Source organism: Camponotus floridanus, unplaced genomic scaffold (assembly GCF_003227725.1).
Source record: "Camponotus floridanus strain SB8 unplaced genomic scaffold, Cflo_v7.5 scaffold111, whole genome shotgun sequence".
Taxonomy (NCBI): domain Eukaryota; kingdom Metazoa; phylum Arthropoda; class Insecta; order Hymenoptera; family Formicidae; genus Camponotus; species Camponotus floridanus.
In genome coordinates this window covers 586,817-614,454 of record NW_020229228.1, presented here as the reverse complement: position 1 = coordinate 614,454, position 27,638 = coordinate 586,817, and the positions used below count along the sequence as shown (strand labels likewise).

Below are 27,638 nucleotides of genomic sequence, written 5' to 3'. Positions count from 1 at the left end.
GTCGCTGGCCGCGACGATCGGCGCGATCGCGGCGAAAGATCGACCTTATTCTCGCGCGCTCACCTGAAGCTCCGCTTGTGAGACGTCGATCTCCCCGCGGTAGACGAACTCGATGATGAACTTGAGGTCGTTGAAGCACACGTCCTTCGGCATGATGATGGTCGGGTGTTTGCAGGGATTCGACAGAAGGAGTTTTTGAAAGTAGGAACTACAGGCCGACAGCACCACCTGCGCACACAGAGAAAAATGAATCGTAATATAGAGATGATGTAAAGAGAGAGATAATCTCCGATTAAAAGTCACAATTAATCTCAACGCGCGAATTTATCAAGTGTCGCGTAAAAAAAACCATGCGTCCTAAATCTTTGTACAATTATTTAATTTTTATTTTTCGTCTCAAATATATTGATTTATAATGATAAAATATTCTTTCGGATAACTTCCTCAGTCAGAGCCAAAGTATCGATATACTTCGACTAGAGAATTTAATCAAGAAATATCCATGAGTCTATAAGAATTATTTGATGTAAATATTTTCTACATTATTAAAGTATCGCAAGCGTCTACGTTAGTAAGCGAATTAATATGTTTCCACTGCAATCAAAATGCAGGACATAAACATCCGTTACATGTCTCGTAATATTGAATAATCTAGAATTGCAGAATCGCAATTAGACTACAATAGATATAAAAATGAGAGAGAATAAAAAATAAATGCATGATAATTCGATACCAATTATGCGAATAAATCTCTTCCGTGACATTATTCGTATATGCAAAAGGCAGTCTTCAACTTTTTATTTTGCTAATTTTACATCATACATTTTGAATGTAATTATAAACTGCTGCACATTTTCTCAATTTCAGTTTAAACTCTGATATTAAATTAAATTTTCTCTGCCTCTTTCCTTTCTAAAATAGAATGCAATAATTTTCCTAATTTTATATTTATCGAGAATTGACTAAAATTCGTTACAATTCCTCGTTGCGACTCTAGATCGAGGGCTGACGTTCGATTCCGCGCACGATCGCTCTCTCTCTCTCCTTCCTTCTCCCCGCACTCACGTGCAACACCTTACATGCCTACCTTATGCGCTTTTAACGAGGCCTCGTTGCATGCCAGGGTGACGTCGACGAAGGCTTCGGTCTGCAGGAGCTGGTGAAACACGGACGTCATGTTCGACTGGTAGTTGTCCCAGCGCAGGCAGTAGTGCTGCCCGGCCATGCCGCCGCTGCAACAGAGACAGGGAAAGATCGATCGAGTGTTTTTCCAAAGTCGCTTTCTCTCCGTGTCGGCGGATTCATCCAAGAGTCATCGTCGACGACGACGACGACGACCCTAAGAGACGAAGAGAATCCCCCTTCCCGTTATCCCTTATCCGCGATAGTCATCCCCGTCGTATCCTTTCCCCTACCACGAGAGATCGACTCGTAGAGAGCGGGATAGTACCTGTAGTGCACGCCCCAATAACGATCTGTCTCCATGAAATATTGGGTTTCTTTTTCCGCGACGACCGCCGGGAGAAGATATCTCCAAGAGGTTTTACGTACCGGACGGGGAACGATATCCAAACGCGTATGAAAAAGACGCCGAGAGTAGGTAGGTAGATAGGTTTAGGTTTTCTGCCGCGTGTTGGCGGCAAAGCGCGGGTGACACGAACGAGAAGGAAAAAGCGGCGGAGAGAGAGAGATGCGAGGAGAGACGAAACAAGCGGAGGGAGAAAGAGATCTCGCTGCCAGGGGCTGGGTACGCCTAAGGGAGGAAGAGGAAGGGGGGAAAAAGGGTCGCTCACGAGTCCTTGCGAGGAGACGTCATTTCCGGAAGCGCGACACAGGAAACCGAAGGAGCACTTTCGCGTATTCGTCGGAAAAGTCCGACGATAACGGACGGGATCGACCGGGCGGTACGATCGAGATCGAGATCGAGAGCGAATTGCGAATCGAATTGAATCGGCGCACAACGCGAAGACCGACGAGCGTTTCGGGCGTTGGTCTGCCCCGTCGCGACATTCACCTGTTCCGTGGACCGTGCTTTATCTGCCTCTATCTATGTAACTCTTTATACCGGGCCATTCCGCTCGTTATCTGTCCGTAGGAACACGGGCTTTTATCAGTTGCTTAGACGTGCACCGATAACGGGGAAACTTTAAGCTCGCGCTTGCCTCGCGTTTTGCTGCCTTCTCTCTCTCTCTCTCTCTCTCCCTCTCTCTTCCTTCCCCTCGCTCTTTGGCTCTCCTCTTGTCGCTTGCGCTCATTTCGACGCTCGTCGTTGCCTTTCATCCGTTCACTCGCGCGCTCCAAGAACCGCTGGAAAATTCTTCGCGACACTTCACTCCTAGTATCTTCGGCGTTCTCTGACTCAGTACCAGGATTCTATTGTTATTTAGGCGCGAATCTCGTGGAAAAATTGCGAAAATCTATCTCTTTCCAAGGTGCTCTCGATTATCTAATTTATTACGATTATCTCAAGTATAATCTTATACATAAATGCGTAAATATTCAATTAGTAGCTTTCGACTTTCTAACTGCCAATTCTCTATTCCGATCTTTCCATTTTCAACACTTTCCAACTCTTCATGTATCACTCTGGTATCACTCTCATCTTTCAGCTCTCTTAAATCGACCCGCGGATCGCCTATAGAATACACAACAACGATTAATTAATAAATTGAAGAAAAGAAAGAGAGAAAGAGAGAGACAGAAAAACAGAGTATTATAAAATTATGCCGGACTAGTCTGTCTTTGTATCGTATCTTTTATTGTATAAATAGAGAGTATATTTTTAACATACACTTTTTCTCGTCCATGTTTTCTCCCGAGCCAACTCTTCGTCTCCCAAACTCCGTCTCTCCCCGACCTCCCTTCGCCCTTCGTCACCCCTTTTATATACCACATTGGTCGACACGCTTGTACCATCTGCCGTTTCTCCGGCTATCCTTCGAGGGCCCTCGATGTAGACGCACCTGCGAACGCTTGCAGGTAACGCACGATTGTAAATGTACGCGAACGCATCTGACGTACTCTTACTTCGGTCGATCTCTATATGTACGTACTTGTAGACCATTCTACGCGCGTGCTATTCCACCTGTGCGATCGATTATTGCGAGAAATCGCGCTGGCGAATACCGTTCGCAGATTGATATCGAAGCTCCGCGAACGCTCGAAATTCTGAAAGCATTCTTTGTACATTATTATCACGATTTCGGGAGCTCGTCAAATTTTCAGTGAGCGACTGAGCTTGTTTTCTTCCTCAAACTTTTGACTTAGGTATTGTAGGATCAACTGCAAATTTCTCAAAATTTTTACCATTTTCTTAACATAATTTTGCGGATCGAATCCAAACTCCTTGTTTCTTTTCCAAAAATTCGAATATTTCCAAAATAAAAAATTAATTAGTTTAAAATAAAGAATTAAATTTTTTTTCGGACAGTCCTTGTTCGGCATTAAAGTTACATTTTGGGAGTACAGATATTTTTCGCTCGCTTCATTTTCAAGATAGCAATTATAGCGTGTTAATGTTTTACACCGTTGTGCAAAACCTGGAGAAACTTTGAAATCTATCGTGAAATCGAAACGTTTCGGATTGCCTTATGCCCGTTACACTGAGTTTATGCGTGCGTGTCGCACGGCACATAACACGCGAGTCGCGTAACAGGTATATATGCGTACGTTGATATCATTGAAATTGGGTTACCCGACGAGTCGAGTGCAAAGACTCGCTGATAATTCGCGATAACGGAAAGAAATGACGATAATCGATCTTTGTGCGTTGATTTTGCTTGCTCTTCTTTGTTCCTTTATCTAATCCATCGTTCATCGCAATTACGTGCGCGACTCATATCTTTTTAAATTCGACAAAGAAAAATTTGCAAACGTTAAAGCCGATAATAATAGAATCTCTATGTTTTCGCGATTAGAGCCTTTTTATCGTGATATTATCGATATAGTTAATAAAAATACCTTTAAAAGTAAGATGAGAAACATTTAATTAATTCGGAAACGTCACGTTTTCTGGCACCCATTGTCGATACAGTTAATAAAAATAATTTTAAAAGCAAGATGAGAAACGTTTAATTAATTCGGAAACATATTTCAATAGTTACACGTATACTAGAGAATCTGCATATTCTTTACAAGATTCATGTGGAACAAGAATCGAGAACAATTTTTACATAAAATAGCATCTTTTATTTTTTAAATTTTAAATATGAAATTTGTAATTTAACGTGAAACATGTATTAAAAAATAAAAATAAATTTAAAAAAAGTTTTTTTAATAATAGTATGTAAACGAGGTTGCTCTTTACTACAAACTTTTCACGTCGATACGAGTAACGATAATTACATTGTTTGCCAACATGTTTTATATAGCTCTCTCTACAATCCCTTTTATTCACGATGGAGACGAATAGCCGTAAAGATCCGTGGTGGAATAATTTTAGCAGACGGATCGTCGCAAAAATCTCGACAGTTTTCCCAGTCGCATACTGTAAAAATGACTCACCTTCTTACTTATTCCGTTATTATCGCCCGCTCTATATTTCACCGCGTTACTTCTGACAATAAGTTCCACGGTTTTATTCTAGGTTCTTCTGCCATATATTCCACGACGGAATAATTTGCACAGGTGAATAGCCGGAAAGATTTAACGCGATCCGATCGCAGCGTGGTGTAAAAGTGGCTCACCTAGTTTTGAGAAACATTGTTTAAACTTCTGCTCCATGTGCGGTACGACTAACCGCGTTGATTTCAGAAGGATAATTGAGTGAAAGAAGAAAGACGCGCAATTAAAGCGGTTATGGAGAAAGAGAGAACAAGAGATAAAGAGAGAGAAACCGGGAGAAAACCGGATGCAACGTGACGTGAAGAAACAGAGTGAAACGGAATATACGGTGGGATGAGCTCGACAAAGAAGTGAACAATTTTGTAAATATATTTAAAAATGAAAGAAAATAAATTATTATTAACACTTATACATCTATTAATCAACGACTTGGCAGCTTAATGAATTTATTTATATCATAAATTTTTATATCGATTTTATTCACGCGATCTTTAAATTTTTATTGGGAGAAAAAGTTGAAATTTGAGATATTTGCAAATTTAGAAAAGCTTAAAAGAGAGCAAAAATGAGAGCATAACTTCTCATTTATATAGGCATGTATTCCATCATCATAAATCATTTTCTTCAATTTTCTAAAATATTAACGACGTGTATAAAATAGATGTCCGTTTTATAAAATAATACAAAAATGAGTGTATTGTTTTAACACTCCTTTGTAATATATTGAAAGAATTTTATCGCGATGTGAAGGAAGAAATTGACACGTAACTACTAAATTAGACACACAGTTCTCTCCAAGAGAAGAACCAAGTATTTAGCATCAAAATTTCCAAATTGTCCGGATGTTATCGGCGTACAATGGGCAGTCGGTGAAAATTTACGACGCGACCGATCGCGCATCCATCGATACGCTTTCTCAACGTTGGTCGGTGCATCCTTACGGCTCTACGATCTAAAACGCTTCGCCTAGTTTCTTCAGGGAGTTAGTGCCCCGGCGGCGGCGACCGTCGTGCGATTTTCCTGTCACTTTCACTGAAACTCGACGAGAGAAGAACGCGAGGAAGCCGCAGGCGGTGCCAAAGAAGCGTGGACGAAAACGGCGCGCTCGATGCGAGCGGGTTCGAGGCATGTCGGAGATATTGCGAATTTACGACGAGGCGCGATATCGCAAAGGACGGGAGCCCACGGTTTCCACGCTTGTTCAACGAAAGCGCGAGAGGGTGAAAGGAAACGGCGGGTCTCTCCTCTTGGCGCGACGCGATACCGAAACGGTGGAGGAGGATAATAAAAACGTTCATCGGTAGGGGGGGGGGAGAGGGGGACCGGTTAGCTCGCACGCTAATCTTTCGCGTTAGAAAGCCACCGCTTTCCTGAGAGGCAGTAAATTGATGCGCGCGAAAGATCTGGATAGAGATCAAGGAATGTTGTGGCGAGAAGGAGAGGATTAAGTCTTTCGAATCATATTTCCGATGGATGCTAAACGAAAAAAAATAAACGTTAATCATGACGATTATGTAAGATAATAAATCTGATATATAAGATCGTTTCCGTTTGAAATTAAAATACGCGTTAGTTATATAAAGAAAAAAAAAATACGAGAAAATATATAAGATGAGAATGTAAGATGAGAAAGATGAAATGTGTATATGAGAAAACATTGCAAATAGAAATTTTGATGTATTAAAAGTAGTCTGTTCTAAAAATTTAATAAAAAAAGGCAGGACCATCGTGAGAGAGGATCGAAAAGAAAAGTCAAGAAAGAGAAGCGTCAACATTAGCGACCGGTTTCTATCCCTTACGCTCGCGTTTTCTTTCGCAGCCCCGAAGAAGCACGGGTTTTTCCCTCCTTTGTACGGGCAGGGTGGAACAGGCGGGGGGGAGGGAGGGAGCGGAGGAAACCGCCCTTCCATCTTCCCTCCCGCGATTCATCTCAATTTTTCTTCGAGCTTTTTGTGTCCAATTTCACCTCGCCTCCCTGCCACGCCACGTTCTCTTTCTTTTTCCCCGTCTATCCCTCTGCCATTCGCGGAGTAGACGAGCTCGCTCTTCGTGTTTTACTCCCCCTTCTCTCCTCTCCCGCCCTCATCCTTCTCGCTGCTCCGTCCTCTTCTCAATTCCTACCCTCTCTCTTCCTCTCCCTCTCTTCGTTTCTTCGCCCTTCTCGACCATTTCACGACCGTCATTCCGTCTCCCTCGCCGTCCTTCGCCCTCCTTTTTCTTGTCTCTCGGTCGTTTCATCGCTTCTTTCTCGACCCTCTGCTCGCCCCCTCTCGCCATCCCCTTTGCCTCTTTCGCCGCGCGCGTTAGTTCCATTTACTCGTTCCCTCTTTCCCCCCGCGTCTAAGACGTTATTTTCTCTGGCCCCCTTCGTTTCCACGGCTATCTTTCCTTCTCCTTCTTTCTCTCTCTCCTTCATCCCACCCCAACGACAGGGCAAAACAATCTCCCCTTTTTCCTCGTTCTCTATATCTCCATCCTGCCTCTCTCTCTTTTCTCCGTTGGCTTTTTCCCCTCTATATCCATCTATCTATCTATCTTTTGGTTCCGCTTCCTCCCCAACCGACCTAACCGCCTTTTTCCCTCTCCTCCTTCTCCTTGTCTCGCCTCGCACCGCCGGTTCTTTCTCCGTACAGCGCCTTTTACGTTTTTCCAACGTTATCGACGCGTCGCCTCCTCGCTTCTTCCCGGACTTTTCCCTTTCGCGACTACTTCGAGGCGACGGCCAACCAGCTCTTTCTCCGGGAAAACGCAAGCGGAAACGACCGCTCCTCTCTTTCTCCCGCCCCATGTGTCCTCCCCCCCTCTCTTTCTCCCCCGCTTTCTCATTCCAGTACCATTTCGCGTTTGCAGGCGGAGGACTGGAATCTTCCACGAGAGAGTTTCCTCCGTTCTCTTCTTTTGCAGCCTCTCTCCCCTTCTCTCCTCTTGTTGGCTTCTTTCCTACTTTCGTCGAGATGCAGATGATAAAGGGGACTAATAAAATCTGCATGACGACCGGCGGATTTTGCATAAAGTATTATACCGTCCCTCCTCGGACCTTGCTGTTATGATAACCCGGAATTTCTCGACGATGTATAAATGTTAATTTGATACGGTCGCGAGGATAGATTCTCGCCCGAGAGTACTTTCATTTCCCTAGAGCCTAGGCAAACGAAGATAGAGTCCGACTCGGACATCTTTAAAGATAGTTTCGTAGCATTTTTTAAATAAGAGGAAAAAAAAATTAAAAAAAAAGAACCACGTATCTCGCGCGCGCGCGGTCAAGTCAGCTCTTTTCACAAAGTATCTTTTGCTTTTGAGAACAAGAGAAGAATATTTGAGATTAGAAACGTCGCATGCGGCATTCATTGCGACGTGTCTTTCTGCGAGATCCCGGTAGCGTAAAATGTGTCGCCAAAATTGACATTGCGAAAAGTATACGTTCGCATATCGCGATACATACGTGTATAATATATCTTCGTCGCTTCTTTTATGGTCTCCTATTAAATATTTCCATCTGAGAGAATAAAGCGGATTATTATTTCTTTCTTTCAAGATACGAGATCGAATAAAATTTCTCATTATGCAACGATTTCGTGATATAAAGTATTGTGACGTCAAACTTTTCGCAGTATGCTAAGAGTTTATTACCTTTATTATAGAAAGAAATGAAAAAATCCATTCGACACGCAATTTTCGATGCAAACTATTTTCTACAAACTATCGAAAATTTTCATCTTCAAATGTAAAAATACAGTGAGATGATAAAAATTGATTGGCGTAAAAATAAAAAAATTCGAAAAACAAGGAAGATCAAACCACAGGCGACGTTGGAAATTGCGAAAAAAAGAGCGCGCTTTTCGGAAAAGTTGATAAAAGTTCCGATCGATAAAATGGCTGGTAAGAATTTATAGACTCACACGAGTGAAATTATTTTCTGGTGCTCGCTTTCCGATCGATTTCCTCGTCGTGGAAGAGCGGGGAACGCAGGGTCTATTTTTATCGAAAGGGAGAAGAAAGGAGAAAAAGGGATGAACGATATAGATGAAGAGATAGAGACAGAGTTGCATTAATAAAGTGTAGTTCAGTGAAATATAAGAGAAAATAGAGAAAGGGGGAAAAAAAAGATAAAGGGGAACGAGCTCCAATTTACGTTCATAGCAAGATGATCTTGAGAGAGGTTTCAATACTATCTCAGGGTCTCTGATGTTTTCCGCGGTGCAACGTTCGACGCAAACTCATACTGATGTCGCGAACCCGAAAAAAATATCTGCATTGCGGATCTCGGTAAAAGAGAAGTCGGGTTGTACCTTTCTTGAAGACCTGAGTTAAAATTTGGCACGAGATCGAAACTCATTCGAGTAAATGCTCTTCTCGTCTGACTATTATCTGACCTAGAGTATTACAGGAATCCGATTTGCACGAAAATTGAAATTGCTGGCGAATTTGCAGTTAGTTCTTCGTAAACACATCTGAGCAAAAATAACTTATTGAGAAATTATTGTCTAACGTACAAAATTTTATGCCGGAAATGTCGGAAATGCGATTTTCTTTTTGATATCGTCAAAAATTCAAACATTTTAATCTGAGGAGATTATCATTCAAAATTGCGAATATAATTAATTTCGGAAATTTTTTCGCATTATTATTAGAATTTTAAAAAAAAGATTTTTCCTCGAGAATACTAAAGTGCATTTTATCTAAATTCGCTTCCTTGTAAACATTCGAATGATTTCAAACACAAGTGTCGGATTTCAAGTTGAGTCTTTTCTGGGAAGACGCTCTTCCCTCTGAAAGAAACTCGCATCGAGGGCAGGAATGGCAGGAATCGGTTATGGCAGCGCGATATGTCTTTCGGTCCATGTAAAAAGTGTTCCCATACATATTGTCGAGTTTGCATCAATGATCTTCCCACGTCTTCCTCCCATCCTCATGGTTGCAATTATGTGCGCTCGTTTCTTTTTCATGGAACGACTTGTTTTTTTATTAATATTTCATCTTTCAGACTTACTAGAGACACAGTAATAGAAATTTAATAAAAAATATAATTATTAGCAATCTTATATATTTTACATGTAGAGTAATTAATTGAGAGAGAATTTAAATTCATAGATTTACATATGAAGTTGTATGAATTTAAAATCTCAACTATTTACTCTGAATTTTTCCTCAATTTCTCATTTTTAATTGTTAATTTTTAACTTTTTACTTTATATTCTAGGTCTTTAATATTCTCGATTTTCTTAGTTCTTAATCCTTCCTAATCTTCCATCTCTCAGTTTTCAGTTTCCTGACTTCTCTTAACACATAGCTTTAAATTCTCGATTTCGGAGCAATCCTGAATTTATAATTCGCAATTTATATTATCGCGTGTTCATTGTACAATATTATTAATAATGGTACATTTGTCTACTAGAGTTAGCAAGCAAATATAAGCCATTGAAATATAAATTTTGAAAGATATAAAGTCAAAGGAAAGATTAAAAAAACGAACAAAAAGGATTTTGTGCTATTTAATTTTATATTTACATGGATTTTGTGTAATAAGAAGTACGAAGATGGTTAAGCAATTCTCCATTTCCATCGCAGTTTTCTGTACTGGCTGCGCAAGGCGTCAGAACGAAATGAAAAACGAGAGAGGAAAAAAAAAGTCACTGTTCTATGATGAGCATAACGAATGATGGCCAGCGGGCCTTATGTCGCTTGGTCCTAATTTCCGTTCTGTCTGTATACCGTAAGGCATAACAGTACCGCATTCCGAATGCCCTTCGTTTCTTCGTTTCTCTCCGTTCACCTTTCCGAGATAGCCTGCTCTCTCGGCCGCTCACCTGTTCCCCTTCGCCCTTGCTGGTTCAAGGATTTTACGTATACGGAATATTTCAGAAAATCTCTAATGATAATACATATTTTAGTACATACTCTCCTTGATGTAATAGTCCTTTCTTAGTCAAAATCTAAATTGAAACTCGATTATACTTGACATAGAAATTGGCGGAAATTGTTGAGTAAATCTTAAGGCAACGAAAAAATTACTCTGCGCTGAAAGGATGATTTATTTCGATAACTTTATTTGACGATATCATGCTGATAGTTTAAAAAAAGTTTTTGCAATTACTTAAAAATTCAAAGAAATTAAAAATTTCCAAAGGAAAATAAAGATAAAGATTTTTCCGAACGTTCTACGGCTCTGCACTTCCCTAATTCTCGCGCTGTCGTTTCTGCGCGCGCCTGCATTTTCGAAGGGAAGAAAAGGAAAGGCGAATGGAACGTTACGACGGGGACGATCCTTACGATGGAGGGAGCAGACGCACCCGGAACCGTCAATTTCACCGGGCGAGGAGAACAGCGAGGGAGATCCGTGACACGTAGAGAGAAGCAAGAAAGGAGAAAGGAAACTAGGTGTTTGCTTATACGTCGCGATACACTGCGCAATTAATCCGAGGAATACCGATAACAGGCAAGATCTATCAGTTTTTTAATTGTGATTGGTAAAAAAAAATTCTACATTTTCTAACATTATCTTACTTTTGGCTCGTGTATATATTTCTTAAAATGTCGACAGAAAGAAACATTCTCCTCTTCTTGCGTGTCACTAAATGTCTCATAAAATTAGGATTTTTTTATAAATATTTATGTTATAAATTTTATTTAATATCTAATTTCAATAATCTCTTTTTCTAATACATTAATCGTTTTGATTTGAATTAATATGCGAAATTATTGCGCAAAAAATTATCATACAACAAATCTCTGCTTTTTCTATTTTTTTCATCGTCAACAGTTGCAGATCAAAATTGTAGATGTTTTCGAGAACGAGACCTCGTCCTGGATGCCGTCACTTGCAAGTCAAATGTGGTCAATCATATGATGCGGATGAACACATGAGTAAAGTGAAGACGGAGAGAGAGAGAAAAAGACAGACAGACAGAGAGAGAGAGAGAGAGAGAGAGAGAGAGAGAGAGAGAGAGAGAGAGAGAGAATGAAGAATTCTTTATGTCATCACGTCCTTCAAATGAATCTTTATGTCACATCGCATGATATAGCGCGAAGAAAAATCTGTTTCTTTCTTCTTCTATTATTAAACTATTCTTTAGCATGATGCTTAGATAAAACTATTTGTTAAACAATCAATTTTCAACGACTCCATAATCATCTTGACGTTTTTCTCAATTAAAAGTAAACATATATATGCAATAAAAAAGAGAGAAAAAAAGAGACAAATTATTAATTCATACTTTCACATTCCATAAACTTATCATACGGGTTTGTTACATTTACTCGTTCTGCCGCTCGATGTATCTCGATAATGCACGACCTTCATTTTCTCGTCTTCGTCGGTGAATTCTACGCTCTTTTCGTCCAGCCGGTAGAGCGGGATAAACGAGGGAAGCTGTGGAAACCACCCTCGAGCACCACGTGATCATGAGCGGGGGATTGCGACCCTTCGAAGTGCGGAGGGTGCGCGCGTTCTCGCTCAAGGTCGCACGTGGACCGCTTGCGAGCGATATCTCGGCTCGGCATTTTTTTTTTTCTCTCGAGTTTGCCCAACAACTGTGGAAGCTGCAGTCGCGCGGGTAGAAAGATTCCTCCCCTCACTCCCACTATATATCTCGTTCTCTATATATTTCATTTCCCGCTTTTTCCCCGAGCATTGCGATTTATGACGTCCAACATTTTCATCGCATCCTTTTCCGTGGCGCGGAGAAATCGAATGCGCTATTTCGCCTTTGGGAATTACCGGCGCTTCTTTATGATCTTCCTTCGAAAGAAGCAGGGAAGGAGGAAACTTTTCGAGAGAGCGAAGAAAGCAACAGCGAAATGATGACGGCGACGGCGCTGGCAGGTCGATCTCAAAGTAGCAGCCGGATGGAAGGAACAAAGAAGGGAGGCGGAGAAAGGGTGGAGAGAGGGTGGCGAACGGGGGATAGCGGAGAAAAGAATCCGCTCTTTTGTACGCGCGACGTTCGAGCGAAGGGATGAAAGCGGTGGCCGAAACAGAGTCGGGGGGACAGATGGCCCTTTCAGACAATGAGGAATTCTAGAGATAAGGGCGGCGGGCGAACAAGAATGCGAAGAAAAAGACGAGGCAACGAAAGATTGTCGAGAGAAAGAGAGAAGAAGAGAGAAAGAGAGAGAAAAGGAGAGAGAAAGGGCGAAGGAAAGATAGGAGCTGAAACTACTTTTTCGAGGAAGGGACGCAGAGACTGTAATAAACGATGGGGAAAGGCACAGAGAGAGAGAGAGAGAGAGAGAGAGAGGAAAGGAGAAAGAGTGAGAGGGAGGAGGGAAGGAGGGAGGGAGGAAAAAGAGAAAGAAACGAAAGAGAAAGAGTGAGGCTGGCTGTTACAGGGAAAAGAAGAGGATGGAAAACGGGTGACTCAGGCGGAGAATGGATCGCGCGGGCAGTTTCTGGGAGCGATTAACGACGAGCCGGTTGAAAGAGGACACACACGCATTTTTGCTGTGTTGGGCGACGTGTTTTGTGCATGTACCATACTTAACCCTGGCATTACAAGGGAGGATTTTCCATCAGAGGGCACGTTTATATATTTATAGTACATGAAATATAACAGCATTATTAAACACTAAATTTATGAAAAAAATTTTGAGAAAGAACTAAACGAATTGGAAGACTGTCAATGGAAATTAAGTTGTGTACTTTTAAAATACACTTTTCATATATTTGGCTTTATATAATGTTATATTTTTAATTAATGTTCTAATTACATGCCAAGTTAAAAGCGTCAATGCGAGGGCGGTTGTGGCAAATGTGCACTTCATTGAGTACTCTTCTCCTCTACCTCACGTTTATTAGCGAATTAAGAAAGAAGAATGAATCGGTGAAGCTCCGATAGGTGCTACACGTGACATTTACAACGATCTTAAGAATAGCATACGACGCGCAATGCTCGTTTATAAAATCTAGCGGAAAGTATTGTAGGCTACAGAGTTATATATTTCGCTTCGATAAAATTATACCAACAGTTTTACGACCCAGTAATCGAAAGCAATCGACCTAGAAAATGATAGTGGATTTCGTATATGCATATACATATAACACACATACAACTTTATTGTGCTCTGAATCAAAATTACGAATAAAATTTGGACTAAGCTAATTATAAACAAAACTAAGTGAATGTAGAAATAAATTAAAATTTAATTAAATATAATAAGAAAGAAATATTTAAAATATTTTGCAGACTGTATATGTATCATAATAAAATATTTGATATTAATGTTTAATATTTTGTTGTGATCGTATATAAGTCTATAATTGCTCAGTCTAAAATATAGTATATATATACACACACACTAAGGAATATATTTTTTTACGCTAGTGTAAATCAATTAATTAAATGTGAATGCCTTTCTCTCAATTTTATACGATGAAAAGAAATCGTTTCGAAATGGTTTAACGCACGATAGTTCCCAACACTGTATCTTGGCAATTATTAATGTATAAAACGGTCGATCGGCATCGCTTCTTTTTACGTCGCGACTTAGGAAACTCCTTTCTCCTTTTACCGATGATATTTTAGCGACGTTTTGTGTCGGCGCGTTTCTTCCTTTCAACCGCTTGCGTTCGTATAAGCGTGATTGCACCAATTTCAGTCGCACTTATTAATCGATCTAATTATGCCCTTTTATAAAATACAGCTGCTAACAGTTAAAGTAATAATAACAAAAGCACTACAGAATTTATTCCTTATTTCATTTAATTAATTTTATATTAATTTTATATTAATTTTATCTCTTTTATTTCATTTTACTTGGACAAACATAGCTTGACAGGTAGATAGGTAAAATGGAGTTGTCCGAAAAAAGTTGTTTGTACGAATCGAAAAAGTAGCTTGTGCTAATTTAATCTATCTATTAATAATGGCCAAAGTTAGCGACAATTTATCGAGATAGTCTAATATAAGATCGAATTGAAATAATTTATGCAGTTTTAATTTCTTTAATATCATCTCTAAAAGTGAAATTTTACTACTTTTAAAAGGAGAAAGAAAATTTCCATAGGAAATTTATTTAGAAAAAAAGCATTAGTGATATTTCAAGTGAAAATACGTGATAGAAGCTGGAATGTAATTTAATTGAGTAGGAGAGGCATTGCACGAGGAAACTAAGGCATTCTGTTGATTCATTTAAAGTCTTTCATTTATCTCTTGTTGCTATTCAAAAGCGTCCGTCTCTTAAAAAAGCTTGAAAAACTGCGCTCTAATCGATCCAGGGAGCTTTTTACCTAAGCAAGTGTTGAGGATAGGATGGAGAAATATCGATCGATGCGCTATCATCCTCTCTTTCGGTCTATCTCTCTTCTTCCTCGGCGACGTTCTTCTGCATCGAACCTACGTTCTCTTTAAAGCAGAAACATGATATGCGAAATGACGGAGAAATGAGAAAGAGAGACGAGAGCGAAAGAAAGGGGAGGGTTGTCGGTGAACGAAAGAGCGAGGGATGACTGCAATATAGGGTGCAAGAGAGGGGAAGCAGGAGGGGGGCCGAAGGTGAGAGGCGAGAAACGTTGACGAAGGAGCACAGGCGGAGATGGAGTAGGAGTATAGCAAAGTCGAAAGGGGAAAGGGATCGGAGGGAGGGAGGGCGGGAGGGGAGAAGGAGAGGAAAGGTAAAAGGAGAAAGAGGAAGAAGAGGTGTGCGCAAAGGCAGATCGAAACGTAGCAAGGGAAGAAGAAAGGTTAGGGTGGTTAGGTTAGCCGGATAGTATCGGGGGAAGTCAGAGGGTGAAGAGACAGACAGAGAGGGAGGGAGGAGAGGAGAGAAGAGGAAACGGTACGCGAGGTAGAACGAAGAAAGAGAAGGGTTTCGTATCCTTCTCCCGCCCTCTCCCTCTGTCGTTCTCCTTCTAGCACGGCTCTTTTTGTGCTTCCCTCTTTCATTCGTTTGAGATAAACCGGGTGCAACGGCGGGAAGAAAGGAGGAGGAGGAGGAGGAGGAGGAGGAGGAGAGAGGAAAGGGAAGAGAGAAGAGACAGAGATACCGAGAGGGAAGCGGGAGAAGAGAATGGCAAAGTTCTCTCGTTCTTCTGGATGAGTCAGGCGCAGGTCAGACGAAGGGGAAGGACGAACAGGAAGCCGGGCAGTGGGAGAAAGAAAAAGGGAGAGAGAGAGAGAGAGAGAGGGAGGGAGAAGAGAAGAGAGACCGTGCGAAAGAGAGAGGCGGCGGCAGCAGCGACGGTTTAGCCGGGAGAGAACACGAAGACCCGAAACGGGGACAAAGAGAAAATGACAAAGGCGAGAGGGGCGGCGGATTCGATTGGAAAGGCAGGCAGAGGGGCCTCTTTCCTTTTACCAGCGTTTTCTCCGTATTACGTTCCGCGCGTACTTTCCGTTGTTCCTGCGCTCGCGCGCACTGACACGCACCCAGTAATACGCGCACGCACACGCACATATGCACATATTGTACACCCGCGTTCTCTTTTCTTTCCGTCGTCCCCCTCATCTCCGGCGACCTCCCGTCCTATCCTTCTCCGCGCCCTCCACGCCGTTCTCTTTCTGCCTCTCCTCGTTCCATCGCCTTCGTCCATCTGGACATCGGTATTGTACATACGTGTGTATGTATACATGTGCATCGTCTCAATCGTCGTACGAGGTTTCATGTCGCGCGGCTCTACGCTCTACTCCCGCGGCGAGAGGGCGGCTTTGTACGTGGGTGAACGGGAAAATGTCTTTTGAAACCTTTCTAGGTCGCTCTCGATCGTCCCCACTGTCAGTCATACACACGCGCGATCTCGCTCCGTGCCGCTCTCGAGAAAACGCTCGCCTCGCTCTCGCCTCGCGACGATGGAGCCCCGGCTTCTTACTACATTTCGGACGCAAAAAGAATGTATTGTCGCTTCAAAGCATCTTTCACTCGATTGATATCGATATATTTAAATGAGGAAGGTAGCGAAATCAACAACTGCGCAGATTCTCACAGTCCAAAAGCTGAAAAAATAGAGGATGAAAAAGAGAGGAAAAAAAATAAAAAAAAAATATATATTAAAATTCTTCGTTTGCGACGATCAAATAAAAGATAATATATAAAAAAAAAAAAAGAAAGGGAGAGAGAAAGAGTTACCATATTTAGAGAAATTCTCAACCCTTTCGATATGCATATTTATATGTATGTACGTGTGAAAGAGGGACACGCAAAAGAGGTCGCGCTTTTGCTTTTTGCGCTCAAACACTCAAAGCGAGAATTATTCGCGTCTCGTTTGCCTACGGAAAAATCTTTCCTATTAATTCGACGGCATTCGAGGGATTCTTATTGCGTCGCAAAGTTAAACATCATCCTATAAACGCGCCCACCCGTCGTCATCGCGACATTTCACAAACCAAGTTACGAACGAGCGTGCTATTGAGACAGCGCGCAGCCGAGGAGACTCGTTCTCGCTTTTGCAATTTGTAAATCCCGTCGCGCGGGGCATTACGGTACCGCGATCCTCGCGTTCCCTCTCTTTTTTTCGCCGATTCGCATCTGGTCGTCCTCCGGAACTCGATCCTTGAATCACGCCGGGTGGGGAAAAAAAAAGGGGCAGGAAGAGAGAAAGAGGCGATCGATGGAAGAGGAGAAGAGACGTACGAGGAGAGAGGCCGAGGAGAAAGGCGGAGAGATAGAAAGAGGGAGAGAGGGTGAGAGGGGTTCGGGGGGGAGGGAAGCTGAAGCTAGAAGACGCGCGAGAAAGAGAGAGAGAGAGAGAGAGAGAAATAGTGTTATTCTATCGAACGGCGGGAAACGAACGCGAGGCAAGGCTGAGAGAAGGAACAGTAAAATTGTGGAGAATGTGCACGCGCCATCATCAGGGTGGCCTAGATTCAGCCAAGACCTGCTTTCTAGGCAGCATTTCTCTTTATCATCGGCTGCGCGCGAACGCGAGGTATAGGCGAACCGTTGCTCGATACGCGCAGGAGAAAACCTCGCGGTGATGATGATGATGATGATGATGATGCCACGAGCTATGCCTCTCTCTCCTTCGTCGGAGATTCTAAAGATTGACATTAAACTCGCCATTCTTTAGCAGAGTCACTGTAAACGCTTACGTTCGAAGGTAAAGCTTATATCACAGTCATATTGAAATTCATCCTGAAAAGGATTTTTCTAAAAATTGCCCTATATTGAAAATGCACATCCTGCGTTTTTCACATCTTTTTTTTTAATATTTGACACGTAATATTTTCAATAATTTCAATCTCTCTTTGATCTTTCGTTCGAAAGATGATTCCAACATTAGTTAGGTCCATGAGAGAGAAATGGAAAAACAAATTTCGCGCGTGATAAAGTACTCGTTCTAAACTTTTATCGAGCGACATGACGAATTTATTAACGCATCGCTTGTACGAGAAATCGCGCGAGAACGAGACGAGGGACAAGGAGATGATAGGGAGACTCACGTTAATAAAAAAAAAAAAAGAAAAAAAAAGATAATACAACTGCGAATCTTGCCCGATCCGTCATCATCAATCATCGGCGATTTTCTCGTATTTGACAATCATTTAATTACTGATAAACCCGTATACCGCACAAGCCGATGAAACGAGCTCCTCGAGCTTTTCGTCGGTCGTGTCACGCACGACGATCGACACGCGATGCAGCCGGCGATCGTAGGGTGAAATACGACGATCGTCAACAATATACGAAGCTTCGTCGGGGACGAGACGCGAACGGAAAGACAGATGAAATGTGTCCTATCAACATTGAAAATCTATCGATGCGGAATCGATATTATTGTATTTATACGATATTATTACTGCCAAAATCAGCTGTATATTAATAAGAACAATTAATTAGTAATCTATTATTCTAGCACGAACAGGTTATTATAACGTTAAGAAACTATTAATTAAATCAATTAATTAATAATTTATTATTTTAGCACGAATAGGTTACTATCATGTTATGGTACTATTAATTAAATCATATCAATAATTAATTTTCAATCGCGCCATCGTTACCTTTGATCATCCCGTTGGTATATAAATTAATAAATAATGGTAGACAAGAAACGAATATCTGAATATCTTTAGTGATTACTTCTCGTTTGATTTGTTAGAAATATTTTCATTTTCCAAGATTCAATTTTGGAGAAAAAAGTACAAACGATATAAGCAAACTCTTTCAACTGTCGCGACATCATCTCTCAAAACTATCCTCGAAATCTACATCAAAGCGTTTACGGTGATTTATTTTATTGACATTTTTCCACGAAGTAAAATAGAAGCTCCCCCGGTACCCGTATAATTTCCTCGGACCCACCGCGTCGAGAGGGATTAAACTATAACAGACGGCGGCGTAAACTACCGGGCTTCTCGAGCACGGTCGCAGATTGCATCCGAGTGCATCCCGCGCATTCGTAATCGACGATTATTGGACGAGTATCGCGCACGTGACCTACCGTAACGGGTGACACGGCGGTTTCGAGACGAAAAGCGCGTGGCTTTACGAAGACGCACGCGCTTTTATTCCGGAGAACTGCTCTTAATTCATCGACTCTGGTCGCGTAAAGCTCCGACAGCTCGTTTAAAGGCGAGGATGGCGTCTGTATGTATACGATTATATCACGTGTATGCGTCAAATGTATACGTGTAGCGACCGAAGCACCCCGGAGTCAAAACAGTGCGGCCTCGTCTGTGGCCGGAAAGAAAAAAACGAAGAAAAATCAAATGGATAAGGACGTCGATTTTCCTCCTCTCAAACATGATTAATCGCGCCGCGAATATACATGTATTTTAATATGTATCGAAATATACCGCATGCAACAGAAGCTTGTTAAAGATCTGACGATAAATTAAATTGATAATAAATAAATCATTCCTATAATTACGAAAAATTTCATTTTATATAAAATTTGCTTTACATGTATATTTTGCTTCATTTTATGATTACACAAATTAAATTCGAATAAATGAGATGATGTGCTCAGAATTAATCTCGAAGCTTGGAAAATTTCAGATTAATTAAATAAATAGAATTAAATAGATTAGATAAATAATAAGCACAAGTAAATGAAAATTCTGGTAGCGATTGTTGAAATTGACATAGACTATAATCGTGACATTGTCGCATACATTTCGCATGACACACGAAGACGATACTGTCGTTTACTCGCGTTTCACAATTGGCTCATTGACTGGCGCACTTGTCCAGGAAGCACGTGGCTGTATTGATAATGAAAAGGATAAAAAAGATACGGCCGCGCGCCTTGCTACGAGGTATTTGTTTACAAAACAAATTCGGCGGTGCGTAGTTCGAGAACTACGACGTTGACCGTTTTCGCGCTATTAATGCCGCGGAATGAGCCGAGACAAATCGTGCTTCGTGCGTGATTCGAAATGCCGCGAACGGACGCGAATGAAGTTGTCGAGAAAGTCGCGCGCGAGTCCGCGCTCTTTCCCGACAAGGACACTCGCGCGAAGATTCATGCACGATCGTGACAGAACGTACCTTACCATGACCTGACCCACAAATGAAATCTTTAGCGGAGCAGCAGCGGCAGCGGCAGGAATAGCAGCAACGGCGGCGACGATCCGGTCCGCGCGGTAATCGTCAACCCCCGCGTTGCTGTCCAAGGTCCCGGGGGATAGGCACACACTTTCGTATCGGATAAACACACGGTCCGCGACAGGGCGCGAAAACGAAACGGACGGCCTCGTCGAATTACGTATTTACCCGCGTATCCACGCGCACGCATGCACGCACGCACGCACGCAAGCTGTCACGCACGCACAGCCGGTATCGGCCGTGTCAGTCGTTCAGCGAGAGACACGCACTCACCGCGTTGGCCACTGGCAGCTGTCACTCACGGATTGTCCGTGAAAACGTCGCGGGCCGAAGTGGCATAGCGAATCACGGGGAGAAAGAGACAGCGGGAGACACCGCGAGGGCGAGGGAGGGAGAGGGAGAGGGAGAGGGAGGAGAGAGAGAGACGGAGCGCGACCCTCGGGAGAGAAGGAGAAAGGGGAAAAAGAGGGAGAAAGAGAGAGAGAGAGAGAGAAAGCGAGGAACATGCATGCACACTAGGGGGCACTGCGATGGCGGCGACGGATGGGCTGTGCTCCGTTGCGGACGGTGGCGCAAAGCGATTAAGCGATTTTGTTGTGGACCCCCGATTCTCTTTCCTTCGTCGGCTCTCTCTTCCCGGCTTTCCACTTCTCCCGTGCCTCTGTCGCCTTTCGCCTCTCCCGCGCCTCGTCGGCTACGCTACGCCGCGAACGCGCTCTAGAGCGGAAACCCGGCTTTTTACCACCACCACTCGCGCGCCCTCCCCACCGCCGGCCAATACCGTGACGGCGTACGTCGGGCGGCAGGACCGTCGTTTTGAAACGCGCGCGTTGCAGACAGGAGAAGGCTTCGAACGTAAACGCGACGTTACAACTTTCAATTTTACCTCGTAGACATGTACCGAGTTTTTTCTTACATTCGCGTCCTGTCTTTCGAAGGATTTTCAAAACTATCGAGTTTACATACACAATTCAGAACGATATAAGCGAAGAAAATTCACGAAACGTGCACTATTGTCAATTATTAAACAGTATTAATCTTGATTCTCTCCTTAATAAGAATTACACTTGCCGAGTGATTTGATCGTCTCGACGGTACGCGGAAAGATATAGACGCGTCGCTTTAGATTCTCGGGACTCCGACGCTTTTGCGACGATCCTGCGTCGCTCTCCTTCCTTCCCCACTCCCGTGCTCGGTCGCGGCGCAGAGGACGCGTTCGCGCGTTCTGCGCCGCGTCTGGGGGCGCTGCGACGGGGCGAGCCGTTTCCGTGCGTCTGGCGCTGTCTTCCCGCAGAAACTCCATCGATCGAAAGCGCGTAGCGCGGCCACGGCCATTGTGTAAAAAGGACCCATGACGCTCGGATAGTGCGCGCTGAGGAGCGGACGCGTAGTTCCAAATTCCTCTTGTGATATTAGAGACTGTGCCAATATTTAGGTGAGTACACGAATCCAGCGCTCGTTTTTTGTCGCTTGTCCTGTGCGTTTTTCGAACCGGTTTGACGAAAGTCCGGAGAACGCGCCGTCCGGTGGAAAGTTTCGTGGAAAATCGGGTCGCGTTCCGCCGCCATGTCGCGTGCCCGCGTTCTCACGTATGTACCTGGACTCGGGAAAATCGAGTTACGCGGAGGAGAGGGCGAAATTATCGTCGGACGCGTCACCGATTCGCTCGTCCGCGTCGCGCTTTCCCAAGCTTTTTCGACGATTTTTCGCCATTTTGTCTCGCGCGAGAACGACGGGGTCGGCCATTACGTACGCGTGCCAGTTTCGTGATTTTAGGCCGGTGTTCCTCGTGACGTCGGTTCGAGCGGCGGTGACGCGGTCTCGAGTTTCTGCCGATGACGTTCGCTCCCGGCGAGAGCCGTCCTTAGAAACGTATATCGGGGGATATCGAGATGTACGCAAGTCGAGTGAGAAACAACGAGGTTATTGCACTTTAAACGGGTTAACGTATAATAAAAATGATCTCGGTGCTTCCGCGACCTTTCGATTTCGATCGCCCCCGGCGTTTTAAAGCGAAACTTCGAGGATCGATTTACCATCCTCGCGATGTAAAGATTTCAATAAAGCGCGAATTTTTGTGACTCAGATTAGAGTCCGAGACAATCGGGACACTATGTATGTATATTGCGTTTGTAAATACAGCTCGGCAAATTAAAGTGCACATGAGAGTCGTTGGGACTGTTCGCAAATTTTACGGCAATTTCTCGGCGTTTTTCTTTAATTGCCCAATGACAAGCTGCCTCGGTACGAATCGGTTTTGTTACATAAGGTAAGCTTTATTATCGCGTGCGGGATTATTGCGGTCGCATCTCATCTCGTAGTATTTTGTTATATATTCGCCTCTGTGTATGTAATTTGTGGCTGCAATTTATATCGTGTTATTCGCACATGCGACAGATGTATTTGAATCGGGTATTAACGGAAGGATGATCGAGGTCGCATATAAGAGAGATTCGGGAAAGCGTCGGCCATGACGCTTGTTAAATACATAACGCGAGATGAAAAGCCGGAGAACGTCCGCCATGATTATTCGACGTGAAATTTCTAGATATTAACATAATCGTGCCAGCGCGCCAAATGGTTTTAACGGCGAGTTTCAATGAGCGAGATTTTTTTTAACGGCGAGAATTATTTCGTAAAATTAAAGTCGGCCCAGTCGCGAATCTCTTTTGACGCATAATTGTTTGTTTTGATCATCGGAATTGCGAGCGATGTCGACGACGATCGATCTTATGGTTACGTAAAAGGACGCAATACGAAACCCGATGCAAAAGGGCATATGATTCTTGATAGATATTGATTTTACGCCTACTTTATTGCCGTTATTTATTTTGCCATTCGACATTTGCGATGTCATCAGGTTCCGGCCTGCCTTTATTTACTCTCGAGATTAAGTGAGCATAAATGATATTGGTTCAGGTAAAGCGGAATCGAATTATTTCGTAAGAAAATATAACTAATAACGTGAATGTTATGTATCGATAGAAATTTTTCGTTTTAGAATTACATTTCCAAACTTTTTTGCACGTGTTAACATTGTACTAATGGTTTAAAAAAAATTTTAAAAAATAGAGATGAGAGAGAGAAATATATATAAAGAGAAATAAAATATTTACAATTAAGAATATTTCATTTTTTTTTAGAATTTATTCTTTATTATTTTAGAACCATTCTTTTATATCCGGGAAGAAAATAGTTTCGAATTGAACAGTTAGCAGACAGAAAATACAATCAAGATAGAATCACACGAGATATGTTCGCACATAAAAAATGTGTGTAACTGGACTTTAATATACATTATTTTCATCGACTTGATCTTGTCTGTAATTGTAATTATCACTCGTCCAATTATAGAATTTATAAACCCGTAACGCAAGCTATATAATTTTGATATGTCACAAGCAATTTTTTAATTAATTTATAATAGTGCAAATTTTTTAAGTAATATAATTTCCTTGGAAATATATGTCGATGAATTAACTTTTTATTCAAAAATACATTATCGGAAAATGATTGCTCATCATGTTACTTTTGCAAATATTTTAATTAATTTATAATAGTGCAAATTTTTTAAGTAATATAATTTCCTTGGAAATATATGTCGATGAATTAACTTTTTATTCAAAAATACATTATCGGAAAATGATTGCTCATCATGTTACTTTTGCATTACATACAGTAATTACATACAGTATAAATACATAATACATACTGTAATTTGCATTGCCATTATGTACGAAAAAAACATAAGATAATTTTAAAAATAGCGAAATGGCAATTTTGTAGCATGATAAAGTTAAACTATAAGAACGACCATAAATTCTCACATTAAACTTATTTCAAGCAAATTTTTAAAATATAAATTTCGAGTTTTTTTTTTTCAAGAAAATCGATTTGAAGAGAATTTGCTGCGATAAATATACTATTAGAAATTAATATTATAATTGAGATTTTTTTCTTCGATCATTTTTGCGCGGTATCCGATAGAAGAGTTTATTTTTCCAAGGCTCTCTGAAAGAAGTTCTTTAAAATTCTTTCGACATAATTTCCCTGCTTGTAATATATCGATTGTATTCCGAGAGTTGCTAAAAAAGAAGTTCGCAATTCTGACGCCGACCAACACACGTATACGTATTTCGGCTTCGGCTGTGTCTCAATGCTATTCTCAATCGCGTCGCAATATTTCCTTTGCGACGCGCATGCGCGCCGTTTTCCTGTTTTTTCCCTCCTGCTCGTTCCGGGACGCGTCTTGCTCCCGTTTGCGTAGACGCCTGCGCCCTCCGGCGGCGGTCCGCGGTAGCAGAGCTAAAAGGCGTAGAGCTACGCCATAGTTGAAAAGGGCAGCGCACGAGGTGGACGCCGGGTCTGGACGCTCCACGCTGTTTTACTTTTCCCACTCCATTGCTGTGATATTAGATTCTTTTATATCTTCCCTATTAGAGGTGAGTGAGCTCCTCGGTATTATTAATCGTGCGCGGTTCGTACGGTACGCGTTTCGGGAAGGATCGCGCGAGGTGCGCGGGTGACATGGCGTGTCGCGGGCGGTTTCACGAGATGGCGAATGTTTTGGAGAGATAGGGAATCGTCCTCGTCTCGGTTGTCGTCGGGGTAACCGAAATGGTACGCGAATTTCCCGCGTGAATCGGCGACCGTTTGCGAATTCAGTGTCCATTGCCCAGGCGTGACGCTCGAACGCGGGGAATTCGGTCGGCCTGAGAGGACGCGCGCGCGCGCGCGTGGTCGAGATCGATCGCCGTGGTTTTCCTCCGCGAGCTTTTCACTCGTCGCCATTTTGTCCCGGGCACGACCTCGCCAAACCGCCATATTGCGATCCACGTATCTCGCTTCGGCGCGATTTCCAGGGACGTCGCGGGGGCAAGAGAGGCGCGTCTCGTGTCGTCGCGCAATTTCCTCTTCTCCTTTCCCCTCCTCCTCGCATCTTTTCTCGTCTTATCTCTCCCTTCGTTGTCGACAATAGATTCGTTTTTATGTAGCTCCATTTTTTCGCGCTATTTTATTTTTTTCTCCCTCTCCTCGAACTTGTATATAACTTGTATATATCTATTTTATTTTTTGCACTTTATGGAAGCTATGTTTTCTCGCGTTGCGCAAAAAAGACTTTGTTCCAATGAAAATATGCCGCTAGGACAAAAAAATGTGATACACAACGTGACCTATAGATTTTCAGCGTGACTTATACATTATCGGGATATATTTGTATACATATGTATAATTATCTGTCAACAATTTGTCTCTCGCACACACGTTGCCGCTCGATACTTGGTCGTCTGACGTAACGCGCTCTCTTGCGCGAGATAACAATATAAATAGATTATGCAATCGCATGTAGGCCGCGAAGCGATGGTTCTATCCTTCTCTCTCCTCTTTCACGATAGCTGTGCCTCGCGGTACTTTGCGACTGCGTACTTGGTTCCAACAATTCCCCCTGCTGCAGGCATGTCTAGTTCTTCCCCACCCGGTCGCGAACTGCGTGATCGATTTTCCGTATTTATTACGCTTCTAATATAAATTGGTGTTGACGTAAATCGAGTTCGACCTGTTCTGATTTTATTTTCCACGTCTCGGGAACGGTGACGCAGGAATTGCTGACACGTCACGATGGAAAGCGTTGAACGATCGATTAAAATAAATCGTGGTTTACAAGTCGTTTCTAAATTGTATTTTTAAGATTGTTAAAGTTTGCTATATCGCGTTAGCTTCGGATATATATTTTAAACATGTTTTTTTCACGAGATTTTTTAATCTTTCTTCATTAAATTATACTTTTACAAAGAGCCATACTTTTTATTATTGTCTATTATTTTTTATTATTATTATCATCAGCGTTCTTACGATCTCCGATGCATTAGAAATTCGCGCACGAGACATTTTTCTTTCTGCGACAAAAAATTTTTCGGACGACCTGGATAAGAGAGCGAGTCTAGTCACGCCAGTAGTAGCCGCCCCTGAGTCCCAGGGGCCTCCGCAGTTGTTGCGCAAGTCGTGCGCGCAGCCCGGACGTCGCAGCTGCGCGTGCGCGGTGCTTGCGCGTCCTCCTGCATCATCCCCACCAAGTAGCAGTCCGTTACCGTTACGAGACACGCACAAAGGCCAGAAGAGCGATCCGACCGACGCGCTTGCATCGCACACGGCCATTTTGGAAGCTTCGGCGCTTCGTTGCGGAGCTTTCGCCTCTGTCGTCCTCCCGCGAGAGCCGCGTGCGAAAAGGCGAAAGAACGGGAGAGGGAAGGACAGGATTGTCTAACCGGAACGAAAGTCGAAAGGCGTACTTTCGCGGGTACGTCGTCCGGCTCGATGTGCGCGATAATAATCGGTCGCGGGAGGACGAGATAGCGTCGGGTCCGTTGGTCAATCGATAGCAAAGACGCAAGGAACAGGAGAGAGAACAACCCCATTTCTCACTCTGTATGTTCTTTCGGTTCTCGTTTGTTCGTCTGCTTTGTTCGTCTGCTTTGTTCGTTTATCGCTAATTTTGCCTGTTTTCTCCATCTGTGTAGAAACGAGGAAACGAAGCAATTAAGAAAATGGAGGACGACCAACAGTTTTGTCTCAGGTGGAACAACCACCAAAGTACGTTGATTCAAAATTTCGACACACTCCTCGAAAGCGGAACATTGGTCGACTGCACCTTGGCAGCAGAGGGGAAAACTCTCAAGGCTCACAAAGTAGTCCTCTCCGCATGCAGTCCATATTTTGAGGTGAGTGAAACGTTTTATTTATCGTTACCTAATGTCATGATACGTCAGTTTTATTTCTTGGCGTATAGTTTAAAAAAGCTTGCACAGTTTCAAAAGATCTCGACTACGAATCGCCTCTTTAATAGATTCTTTTATATAATCTGAAGTAAATTAATGTAATTTTTGGCAAAATTCTCCTCGTTTTTCTTTGTACTTTTTCATTATAATAGTTAATTGTAAAGTAATATTTGTGTTTGATTGCGGAGGTAGTTTAGTTGCAATAGTTAAATAATAATGTTTACAGTTTTATTAAAAATCATGCTTGTCGCAAATTTTATCTGTTACTTACGCGAGAATGCAATTTAAAAATGAAGGAATTATGACATAAAATAATTGTGCCGCATCAAACAAATTATAATTTTGTGCCATGAAGCTTTTCCGGTTGCTTCTTTGTCCCGTTGGCATCGTTGGGTTAGATCAATACGAAATACGTTGGTAGAGAGTGAGATAGATTGTTGAGAAGCGAAGGGAGAGAGGGAAAGAGTCTCAAGTTGAAACAAGATGGCCGTGCTTGTTGCCTGGGCAGGAGTGTATAATGTGTAGTGGGAGGGTGGGGAGCAAAAGCCTGTGTAGCCCCCTCCTAGGTTTCCTCTTGATCAATACAGGGAAAGCAAGATGGCTGATTTCCAGGGCACTTGCCCTGGGATTTTATCCTGATATGGGTGGGGATGCAGAGATGCTATTGCAGTAATTGAATACCATGAAAATGAATAATGTACTCGAATTGAATCTACAGTTACAGAGATGGGACTTTGTATTCTAATTGTATATATATATATGTAGTATGGTATATATACATATATACATGTAGGAGACTAATGCTTTTTTTCTCAAAAG

General features: G+C 42.5%; 2 protein-coding genes across 54 annotated transcripts in view; one reads left to right on the top strand and one right to left on the bottom strand.

Moving 5' to 3' along the window:
• Nucleotides 1-20,828, bottom strand: part of LOC105257641 (protein bric-a-brac 2) — a 50,824-nt gene extending 29,996 nt beyond the window's left edge. The window contains exons 1-3 of one of the 4 annotated variants that reach the window (XM_011268395.3): nt 19,987-20,828; nt 1,088-1,232; nt 64-228 (exon numbers count right to left, since the gene is read on the bottom strand). In XM_011268395.3, coding sequence (XP_011266697.1) covers nt 64-228; nt 1,088-1,232; nt 19,987-19,994 — 318 coding nt within the window. In that variant the 5' untranslated portion in view covers nt 19,995-20,828. Of the gene's footprint in view, nt 1-63; nt 229-1,087; nt 1,233-1,450; nt 1,978-19,986 lie in introns of those variants that run through there. The other 3 variants (XM_011268396.3, XM_025414271.1, XM_025414265.1) reach the window with 3 other exon arrangements.
• Nucleotides 20,829-21,289: 461 nt separating this feature from the next.
• The window catches only part of LOC105257642 (longitudinals lacking protein, isoforms A/B/D/L), a 237,980-nt gene continuing 231,631 nt past the window's right edge, over nt 21,290-27,638 (top strand). For 48 of the 50 annotated variants that reach the window (XM_025414413.1, XM_025414325.1, XM_025414300.1 and 45 more), the window contains exons 1-2: nt 21,290-21,478; nt 26,562-26,762. In XM_025414413.1, the coding sequence (XP_025270198.1) occupies nt 26,589-26,762 (174 nt within the window). In that variant the 5' untranslated portion in view covers nt 21,290-21,478; nt 26,562-26,588. Of the gene's footprint in view, nt 21,479-24,312; nt 24,486-26,136; nt 26,470-26,561; nt 26,763-27,638 lie in introns of those variants that run through there. The other 2 variants (XM_025414285.1, XM_025414283.1) reach the window with 2 other exon arrangements.